Source organism: Cupressus sempervirens, chromosome 11 (genome assembly GCF_028749045.1).
Source record: "Cupressus sempervirens isolate cs-2001-9-10 chromosome 11, ASM2874904v1, whole genome shotgun sequence".
Lineage (NCBI taxonomy): Eukaryota > Viridiplantae > Streptophyta > Pinopsida > Cupressales > Cupressaceae > Cupressus > Cupressus sempervirens.
The window spans coordinates 149,674,886-149,686,685 of NC_143128.1; the positions used below are offsets into that span (position 1 = coordinate 149,674,886).

At 35.8% G+C, this 11,800-nt stretch overlaps 1 protein-coding gene across 1 annotated transcript; it reads right to left on the bottom strand.

The window, feature by feature from the left end:
• Positions 1-2,560: 2,560 nt before the first annotated feature.
• Positions 2,561-11,076, bottom strand: LOC149528642 (putative pentatricopeptide repeat-containing protein At3g13770, mitochondrial). The gene is made up of 2 exons (XM_089808061.1): positions 10,356-11,076; positions 2,561-2,679 (listed from the first exon to the last, which is right to left on the bottom strand). The coding sequence occupies exons 1-2, from the start codon at positions 11,074-11,076 to the stop codon at positions 2,561-2,563; spliced, it is 840 nt and encodes a 279-aa protein (XP_089664187.1).
• Between the last annotated feature and the right edge of the window lie 724 nt (positions 11,077-11,800).

Here is an 11,800-nt window from a genome sequence, read left to right on the forward strand (position 1 = left end):
CATTTTCTTTTTTTAATATTAAGTTGATAATAAAATCTTAATCTTAATCTTTCTTCTTCTTCTTTGATGGAGGTCATCCACAAACAAGTTTTAGGTATCCGATATGAGCCCATGCATGCCTGAAACCTCTTCAGCTAAGAGCCAAGGACTAAAGAGCATCCGCACTGCCAAATTTTCCCGGGGCTGATCCTGACCTCATCCCTTGTGATGTCTTCAAGCCTTGCACTTAGCAAGACTTCATCCCTGGTGGGCTCTATATTGGCCATTCAACTTCACCAGTTGACTTTTCTTATTTTTTTATTTTACATTGTTTCATTTTATTTTGTAAACTAATAATTTCAAAAATAATCTAAATGAAAATAAACTAATTGATATTAATTTAACCAATTTATTATTATTTTATCATTAATAATGTTTAAAATTAATTTTTAACCACTAATAATTATTATTTTTATTTAATTAATTAATTAGAAGGTTTTAATGAGTCTAAAGGAATCTGTCATGATATTTGTGTATGTGATTAAAGAAGCTTATGTGAGAATGGTTTAGTATCTTAAAAGTATGATGTACTGAAATGAAATCCTAGCCTAGGAATGCAAACTAAAATTTCCAACTTTCATTAACTAAGAATAAAATATATGCTCAACTAGAATTTTATTACGAGAGTTGCATATTGTCATTATGATTCTCTTCTTGTATATTATTGCTTCAAGAAATCGAAATTATGAAATGTATATAAACTAGCACTTGCACATTTGAAGGGTGCAAGGATTACATCGATAGTGTTAGATATAAGATAGCTTTGCAATATTGTTGAGATGGAGTGACCACTTACATGAGATAGATGATGATAAAAATTTTTTAGTATGATTGTGGTTGTATTTTTATTTCTTTATTGATATTAACAATTATTAAAATATTTTATATATTATAAAATTTAAAATATGTATATATTTGAAAACAAATGACATATATGCTTTAACTTAATCAATTTTTAACCATTTTGGTTATAAAATTATTTATTTATTTATATAGAACAAAATATTCTTTTTAAAACCTTATAGATAAGTATTTTTTATTTGATTTCTTGTAAGTCCTATAACATGTATTAGGACATAGTGAATTGTTCAATAGATTTAATTGTGTTAAATAGAGATAAAAATTCAATTAGATATACATATACAAGTCTAAGATAGTTTAGATTAAAAAAATAATAATTTAACAAGAAATAGAAATAAATATATGCATCCTTGACTCCAAATCAATTGTTCATGAAGAATGGTGTATCAAATTTATGAACACAAAGCAAACAACTCTTACAACTGGAACAAAGCCTCTGCTTTGAGACAGTAAGTTTTGCAAGTCTAGAATTCCATTGTATAATGAATAGAGTGTAAAGGCAAAACTCTTCATAGAGCTCAGGCCTCTAATAAAGTTGCAAAGAATAAACCTGCAAACAAGATTGAAATAACTGCTATGACAAATAGTTTTCATGCATATTTCTAGATGACATTAATTTAGACATATTATTGTTGAATTTTATATTTTACGAGTAGAAAGTCTCACATTATTTTAAAAGACATAAATAGGAAGAAAATGTGCATCATGATTGTTATGTGTGTGACAGAAACATTTTAGTAAGAACACAAACAACTAACCTTCCCCTAGCATATTTCCTCTCGATTATCTCCTCTATCTGACACAATGTGTTAATCAATATAATTATGACTGCACACTACACTAACATTACCTAAAAATTAGTTGTGCACACAAAGTCAGAGAATTGTATTTTATTCAATATTTTGCGTGTTACACTTTCTATAAATCCCCAAGTGACTTCTTTGATAACTTTTTTGATACTGGGCAGGAAACAAGCTCTTTCAGTTCCAAGAGTCACTTCGATTTCTTCACCCTTCCCGAATTGCGGAACTATTGTCACTATAAACTTCAAATATCAATCAAGTAGCAGGAGAAGGCTGAATTTAGATCAATGTAAACAAAGCATATTGAAGAATATCTAAGTGCTTCCAACAATATGACCAGTGATATGCTTAAGATAAATGGCAACAAGTTTGAAGATATGAAAGAAAAGTTAGCCACGGTAGAGATATTGATTTCCAAATGGGACACAAGCAAAAGAAGCAAAATACTCTTTCAGAGCACCGCAAAAGAAGTGAGCATTGCAATCAAAAAACTCCAATGCCTCATGGAGCATTTGTCTGCTGGTGGCACGAGCACTCCCCAACTCATCCACGCGTAGTCACTCATGAAAATATCGATGGGTTGTCTACAGATGGAGTTTCATAAAATTCTGTTATCTAACAGCAAGCCCATCAATCTGGACTAGGAATCATCAGCCCGACTATCCTACTCTTCATCTACAGAGGATAGCGCCAGTCATTCCAGTTACTCTGATGGCGACGACGATGGCAGTAGCTTCTGTTGCTCCAGTTGTTCATCAGCAAACAGTCTTCGAATCCGACATGGTTCCGCTGGACGCCAGCATGACCATGTGTTGGGACAAAAACTTTAAGCCATTTCCTGATACTGCTTTTTTGGCTTAAGACGTGGGATTGTCAAATTTCTCAGAAGAAGGCTGACGTTGCACTCCACCTGATCGAGACTGTTTGGTAGAGAACACGCTTTCCCGACATCGCAAATCTTTCAGCCAGTTTAAGACTGCTAGGAAATTCGGACAATCTGGTCATTGACTCTGAAGGAGTGAAGCCTATCGGCTTAATGAAAAATTAAAGGACACCAAATTTGATAACATTGTGAGAAATATAAAATTCAATTAAAACTCACAATTCTAAAACTTAAAACAACTTGCTCGGCACATGAAGGTGCTAAGTACCAGTTTTCTTGGCACCTTAAGGAGCCGAGTGGCAGTTTTCTCGGCACGTGAAGGTGTCGAGTGACAGGCAGTAGGTGTCGAGTTAGCTTGGCAAAAGAAGAGTTTGGCACTCAAAGGCAATGCTCGACAACAATGGATGCCGAGTGAGCTTGGCTCAAACTGGAAGATAAATATAACTTAGAAGAATTTCAACGTAAATGCTTTCACCATTAAAACCAGAGAGCCAAAACTTGAAGCTTCTAAACAAAATTCTCAAATGTAATGAATAGAAGAAGAGCAATGGTTTCAAGTATGCCTACTTGCTTTCTATTCAACTTTGATTAAACCATTGCAAAATCTGGGAGCATTCAACTTCAACTAGAAAAATCCTGAAATAACCCTAAACTAGTAAAAACTTCAAACTTCAATAAGCTTTAAACTTGCAGCTCTAATGGCTGCATACAATGGTGCCTGGAGCAATCATTGCTTCAACAGGACAAATCCAACAACAACGAACTTACAGAGTGAATAGGGGAAACACTTGCCAACTAGATTTGCTGATCTCTTTCCTTTTGCTTTGCTCTGCTCTACAACTTCTATTTTCTCTGCTTTGCTGAACTGACTCTCTAAATGAATCTAAAACATTCCTTTTTTCATGCTTCCAAAAAACATTTTCTCCCTCTTTCCAGATTTCAAAATTCACCTACCGCATTTGTTGTGCAAGTCGTCAGAGATGGTAGGTGGGAATTTGGCTCCAGGGGCAAACGACCTTTTGCATTTAATGTTTCAACACTCCCCCCTTGTCCCGAGCCAAACAAACAAGGATCACTACTGATCCACATCAACTACACCAAGACTCTCTCTTAGGTGTACAAAACTTCCAATGCCTAATGGCTTGGTAAAAATGTCTGCTAGCTCCTGCTCGGACTTACAAAATTCTATCTTGATATCCCCATTCTCCGCCAACTCTTTGATGAAGTGATATCTGATCTCAATATGTTTGCTTCTCCCATGGAAGATTGGATTCTTGGACAATGCAATTGATGAGATGTTGTCACAATAAATTGTGGTTCCATCCTCTTACCTTTCATTCAAATTGGCCAAGATCCTCCTTAGCCAAATTGCTTGACATGTTGCTGCATTTGTTGCTATGTATTCAGCCTCTGCCATAGATTGAGCAACAATAGGTTACTTCTTGGATGCCCATGAAATTGCACCCGATCCCATATGAAATACATATCTAGAAGTGATCTTCCTATCATCTATACTTCCAGCCCAATCACTATCAGTATAACCTATCAACTTAAATTCATTTGTTGCAGTATACAAAATCTCAAATCCCTTGGTACCTTTCACATACCTTAGAATCCTCTTTTCTACTTGCCAATGGGAATCCTTTGGCATTTCCATAAATCTGGAAATCAAACTTACTGCATGCATTAGGTCTAGCCGAGTTGCAATCAAATACATTAAACTTCCAACCATACTCTTGTATAGTGTTGGATCCACTCTCTTGCTAGAGTCTTCCTTGCTCAAATTCAGACCTACTGCACTTGGTGTGGGGGTTGCCTTACTATTCTGCATTTTAAATCTCTCCAAGATCTACCTTGCATATTTTTCTTGAGAGATGAAGATGCCATTATGCACTTGTTTTACTTCTATGCCTAGAAAGTACTTCAAGAGACCAAGGCCTGTCATCTCAAATTCATTTTTCATGGCCTCTTTGAACTCACCTATTAGAGCCTTGTCATTACTAGTAAAAATCAAATCATCTACATATAAGACAACAATCAACACATTTCTATTTGTTTCCTTAATGTAGAGAGTAGGCTCACCATTGCTTTTGCTAAAGCCATTGATTATCAAATATGAGTCAATCCTATTGTACCATGCACATGGAGCTTGCTTGAGCCCATAAAGAGCTCTCTTCAATCTATATACTTTGTGTTCTTCACCTGCAACTTCATAACCAGGTGACTGCTCCACATAGACTTCTTCTTTCAATATACAATTTAGGAAGGTGGACTTGACATCCATTTGAAATACCTTCCATTTGTGCTGAGGTACAATTGCTATGACAGCACGCACGATTTTCATTCTTGCGACTGGGGCATATGTCTCATCATAATCTCTTCCATACTGTTGTTTGTAGACCTTGACTACTAGCCTTGCCTTATGCCTATCAATCTTTCCTTCAACATTACATTTGGTCTTGTAGACCCATTTCACTCCAATCACTTGCTTGTTAGGAGGAAATTTAGTTAGCTCCCATGTCTCACTTTCTATAGCATCTATCTCTTCATCCATGGCTTTACACCATTTCTTCTCCTCAACAACTTCTTCAAAATATATTGGATCACTATGAGAAAATAATGCAAAATTAACACTCTCATCATAATCTTCATACATTTCATCTTGATATATCTCCCTAAGACTCTTGGTCTTTCTTGGTAATAAGAAGGAGAGTGTGGGATCATAATCTTCACTGCTACTGCTTTGCCGACCAACACGATCTTCACTGTTACTCAGCATTGACACTCGGTCATGCCTAGAGGAGCTCAACAATGATTGAGGTTGCTTGCCTTTTCTTCTATTTGCTCCTTCTTCCTATTGTTCATCACCATCTTCTTCACTCATAATTGGAACTTTACTTGAGGTGCTTGGTGATTCATCAATCAGTCCATACCATGACTAATTTTCAAGAAATTTCACATTTCTTGAAAGAATCATCTTATTGTTCAATGGGTCATACAATCTGTATGCCTTTGATCCTAAAATGTACCCTATGAAGATGCACTTCACACTTTTGTCATCCAATTTCTGCCTTTTCTCTTTAGGCACATGTGCATATGCAACACATCCAAACACCCTTAGGTGTTCAACTATCCATCTTCCTCGTGACCATGCTTCCATTGGAATTCTATCACAGACTGCCTTTGTAGGACACCTATTAATTAGGTAAACTGTTGTTGCCACAACCTCTCCCCAAAATTTAGTTGGGAGACCTTTATCTTTCATCATGCTCCTTGCCATTTCAACAATGGTCCTATTTTTTCTTTCAGCCACTTCATTCTGCTATGGTGTATAGCTGGTTGTGAGCTCTTTCTTTATACCATGTTTCCTACAAAAATTTACAAAAGAATTAGAGGTATACTCCCCTCCTCTATCTGATCTTAGGACTTTGATATAGTGTCCACATTCTCTTTCAGCCTGGGTTTTAAATTCTACAAATTTTTCAAATGCTTCAGATTTATTCTTTAAGAAACACACCCATGTCCTACGACTGAAATCATCAATAAATGTCATGAAATAAGTACTCCCTCCAATGGAAGTAACTTGCATAGGACCGACTAGGTCAATATGCACTAACTCTAATGGATATCTAGCCCTCCTAGAATTTTCAGAATTAAAAGGAAGCCTATGTTGCTTACCCAAAATACAAGCCTCACACTTGTCACATGAATTTCTTATGCGTGGCAAACTTTCTACCATTCTTTTATTTGACAACAAATTTAAACCAGCATAGCCAAGATGACCATACTTGAGGTGTCATAGCCATGAGGGATCTTCAATCACACTCCTTAGAGCTGATTGTGTGAGAGGTGCAACACCAACTTGAGATGAGAAACATGTCTCTATCCTCAAGGGAAACATTCTATTCTTTTTCATTTGAACTGCTGCAAGTAAGTTCTTGCTCCCATACTTTTCATGAATGACACACGTGTCATTCTCCATCAGCACTTTGTATCCATTTTGAATGAGCTGACCAATGCTCATCAAATTGTGCTTCATACCAGGGGCAAAATATACATTTTGTATTTCCTTCTTCTCATCTTCTTGGTGCGGACCATAATAGATCCTTTGCCCACAACTGGTAGGGTTTCATTGTTACCTATTTTAATCTTAGATTTGAAACTCTTGTCAATGAATGAAAATAAAGTTTCATTACCACTCATGTGATTGCTACATCCACTATCAAGGTACCAAACTTCAGGGCTTCTTTCTTCACCAACATTACACATGATGAAGGCAGTGGCATTGTTTCCACTTCCCATGTTCACATCAGCCACATTTTCTTGTTATGACTGATCATTTTTCTTCTTCTAGCATTCACTTGCATAATGCCCATATTTATGACAGTAGTAGCATTCTACATTACTCCTATTTGAGTTGTAGTTTTTCTTTCCTCCTCTTGAAGTATTTTGTGAGCTACTTGCTCCATCTGCTCTTCCTAAGCTTTCTGCTGCAACATTTTTTTGTCCTCCATTACCTCGGCCTCTACCTCTGGAGTTTTTGCCTGAGCCATTTCTTCCTCTCCCCCTTCCTCTTGGATTTGACTGAGCCTTGAATGCTTGCTCTTGGGAAGAAGAAGATGTAGATCTGTTGATCCTATGCTAATGGGTTTGAAGAGTACCCATCAATTCATCCATTGTCAAAACAGTGAGGTCTTTTGCCTCTTCTATGGTCATGACCAAATTGTCATATTTATGAGGTAAACTCCTCAATATCTTTTCCACTATCCTCTGCTCTTGATAGTCTTCTCCATTTGATTTCAGTTGAATAATCACATTGGAGGTCCTTGAACTGAAATATGCAACTGATTCATTTTCCTTCATCTGAAGGTTCTCAAACTCCCTCCTTATATTTTGTAGCTTTACAATACGAACTTTATCAATCCCCTTGAAGTTCGTCTCAAGGATATCCCATGCTTCCTTTGCATAATTTACTATTGCAATCTTGGGGAATATTGTCTTTGTCATTGCTACTTCAAGAAGACTTAATGCTTGAACATCCTTCCTCCTTGACTCTTTCAAATGAGTCTTTTGATTATTGGTAAGAGCAGCATACTAAGATGGGTTTGTCACATCATTGAACCCATTAACTACAAACTCCCACAAATCATTTGCAACCATTATGGTTTTCATCTTCTTTGCCCATGTATCATAATTTTGCCCATTAAAGGATGGTGGCTGCTGCCATATCTTTCATGTATCTACTGCCATGTCAAATATCCCAAAAAAATAAATGCCCTAACTTACTGTGGATGTGGGACCTCAAAGCTCTGATACCATATGAGAAATATAAAATTCAATTAAAACTCACAACTCTAAAACCTAAAAAAACTTGCTCGGCACATGAAGGTGTCGAGTGCTAGTTTTCTCGGCACCTTAAGGAACCGAGTGGCAGTTTGCTCAGCACGTGAAGGTGCTGAGTGACAGGTTGCTCGACACGTAAAGGTGTCGAGTGATAGACAGTAGGTGTCGAGTTAGCTCGGCACAAGAAGAGGTCGGTACTCAAAGGAAATGCTCGGCAACAATGGATGTCGAGTGTGCTTGGCTCAAACTGGAAGATAAATATAACTTAGAAGAATTTCAACGTGAATGCTTTCACCATTAAAACCAAAGAGCTAAAACTTGAAGCTTCTAAACAAACTTCTCAAATGCAATGAATAGAAGAAGAGAAATGGTTTCAAGTATGCTTGCTTGCTTTCTATTCAACTTTGATTAAATCATTACAAAATCTAGGAGCATTCGGCTTCAACCAGAAAAACCCTAAAATAATCCTAAACTGGTAAAAATTTCAAAATTCAATAAACTTTAAACTTGCAGCTCTAATGGTTGCATACAATGGTGCCTGAAGCAATCACTGCTTCAACAGAACAAATCCAAAAACAATGAACTTACAAAGTGATTAGGGGAAACACTTGCCAACTGGATCTGCTGATCTCTTTCCTTTTGCTTTTCTCTGCTTTGCAACTTCTATCTTGTCTGCTCTGCTGAACTGATTCTCTAAATGAATCTAAAACAATCCTTTTGTCATGCTTCCAAAAAACATTTTCCCCCTCTTTCCTGATTTCAAAACTCACCTACTGCATTTGTTGTGTAGGTCGTCAGGGATGGTAGGTGGACGTTTGGCTCCAGGGGCAAACAACCTTTTGCATTTAATGTTCCAACATTCAACAATAACAATAAAATAGAAAACGAAAAAATGATCACTGTAAATCAGATATTGAGAGACGAGACAGAGAGGTACATACATGACTGCGATCTGGGCACAATCTAATGGTGTATGTTCACACAATAAGTTTTAGATTTCTGCACAAGAGGTTGTGTAGGTTTGCCTCTTCAAAATTGGGAAAAAAAACGTGTTAGACACAATAGGAGTGTATTTAGTTTAAGTATTGTAATTATCCAGTTTGGATTTAAGTTAAAAATTTAACTCTCTTTTTAAAAAGAGAGATGCCATGGTATATGCATCTAACCTTTTTTCCAGTTAAAATCTAAGTAATTTGGTCTAACTTTTTCCCTATTAAAATGAATGAATCCTGTTAATTTTCTCTCTAGGCCTAAGCAAAGGTTGGAGATGATTATTACTAACATTTTCTTCTCTTTCGGAAAGAGAGTTATGACAGCGTACATATCCCATCGTTGTCTTTGTACAGACCAAACAAAAAGGTTTAATCTTTTAACATCGGATACTAGATTGTTGGACATAGTTATAATTATTTACAAATATATATTGTTTCAAAAAGATGTAATCTATTATATGCTCTAGAGGCAAGTTAGATTTATGCAAATTATTAAAGTTCCCCTTCCTAGTACAATTGAGATACATTACAATGAACGAGATTATATCATAATTTATTACAAATTAGATTATATGAGCCTTAAACCTATTAAATCACCATAATCAATGTGGTTTTAACCACAGGCCAGAGAGGCATTCCTAAGCTTGGTTGTCTTTCATTCCTCACTCCTTAAGAACTTCAATAGTAGTCCTAAGCAGTAATCCCCACCAAGAAATGATCTAATTAATGCAAACTTTCCATTGTATTCCATGACAATGGACAACAAAAAATCTATTCGGCACAAATCTAGATTTGTGTATGTAATTTGCTATATATGAATCAGGTCAGAATGACAAAGTTAACATGGGCATTACATAATAGAATTATAACATAATATTATAAATTACATTATATGAAATTTAAACCTATCAAATCATCATAATCATTGAATTATTTCGTAATTTTATTATGAATTAGATTATATAGGCTTTAAACCTATTAAATCACCATAATCATTCCTAAGCTTGGTTGTCTTCATGCCATAAGATAGTCTCCTTCTTCAAAATAGAACCCATCCGTCCTTAAAATTATATAGGGCGGTTAGGTTTTCAAAATAGAACCAAACCACCCGTTTCTAGGAAAGGGTACGTATTCATTCCCGTTTAGTAACCGGGGTTGAACAATAGCGGTTGCCAATAAACCATCTTCAAACGGAAGCCCTCTATTTTAAGGGCCAGCCCCCTAAGTAAGTTTGGTGCCAATTGTCCCATAATGTGTACGCATCTTCCTTTTAATTTGAGGAAAAATCTCTATTATCATTATAGCTTTAATGTTATAAAACATTAGGCTCGGTAAAGTTGAAAAAGGGGAAAAACTTTAGGAATTAGTTATTGAAACTGATAAAGGTCATCCGTAAGCAAATCAGACTATATGGGAATATCATCATCAACAAACCAATTTGAGAATATCCTGTTATCATAGCAGTCCATGACACAACGTCTCGTTGAGCCATTTTGTCAAACAATTCGCGGGCCTTGTGAATGCTTCCACATTTTGCGTACATGTCTATTACACTATTCATCACAACAATATCAGACAGAAACCCACACCTAATCATTCTTCCGTGAATCTGAAAACCGAGTTCTAGAGACGCCATGTTGAACCAAAGGGGCAAAACAATGGAGAAAGTGTACTGATCAGGCTGTACACCTGTTCGGCCAAAAGGCCAAGGGTTCGGAGAAGATTGACCAATACGGACATAACCTTTAGGCACTTGCATTTGGTGAAACAAAGCCAATGCCTCTTGAGGAAGTCCATGTCTTCTGTAAGCTGCAATTATCATGTTCCATGAAAAGACATTCGGTTGAGGTATTTCGTCGAAGACTTTGCGAGCATCAAATAAACTTCCACACTTATCATACATGTTGATAATGGTATTTTGTATAAGTATGCTTGCAGTGAATGGAAATCCTCTTTCATTGATGTGGGTGTGGATTTGTTTTCCCTCTGAAATTGCTTTTTCTTTCTTACTAATGCAGGCCTGCAAGAGGAGTAGATATGTAGAAGAGTTTACACTAGGGTTTTCTGTATTAAGAAGAATATGCAGAGCTTCTTTTAACTGACCGGTTCCACAGAGTGTTCTGAGATTGTGATTGAAATGGGAAACAGATGACATTGAGGTTTTGAATTACAAACTTTCTTTCACAAATGTTATACTCGCACATTTTCAAGGAATACTTATCGAATCAGTTGTAAGCTGAGTTTCTTCCAGTTCCAGTCTTTAAAGATAGTTTCTTTAACCATAGCTTGGCACATACGAAGAGAAAGCTCTGTACGAGTGTGTGCAGGTGGAAGAATTTGTTTCATTGGGACATATGTAAATTCATGGATGATATGGTGGTAATAAGTCTATTTGAATTATTTTTGTAGTGCATAGATTATTATTATTATTAGAATTTGATTATGTAGATATAATCTTACTTTGGGATTGAAGTTTGTATTAGTATTATTTAATAAATATTTATTTGACATAGTATTTGTAAGTCTTATTGTGTTTGATAAGTAATGTAATAAAACAAGGGTTTTGATCATATATAGCAAGTCACAAGGGTAAGAAAAAGTATAACCACAAAAGTCGAGGAATATTATCAACGAACTAACAACCATAGCAAGGAACCAACAACACGAAACATTATTATTCACTAAAGCATTGTTATCAAAAATTAAAACAGCTAACTATAATTGGAAATAAATATGTAAACCAAAATAGCAGTGATCGTATCATAAACTAACCAAAAATCTAGAAACTTTATCATAATATTGCAAGCTAACCAAAAAACTAGCAGGTTTATCATAGTGTCGGCAGTAACAAGGTAAAAGTGACACAACATCAGTTTTAA

Coding starts and splice junctions, on each gene's coding strand:
- LOC149528642 (XM_089808061.1), bottom strand. CDS start 11,076: ATGTCATCTGTTTCCCATTTCAATCACAATCTCAGAACACTCTGTGGA. Junction 2,680..10,355: donor AACAGGATATTCTCAAATTG/GTTTGTTGATGA, acceptor ATTTCCTAGCAG/TCTTAAACTGGCTGAAAGAT.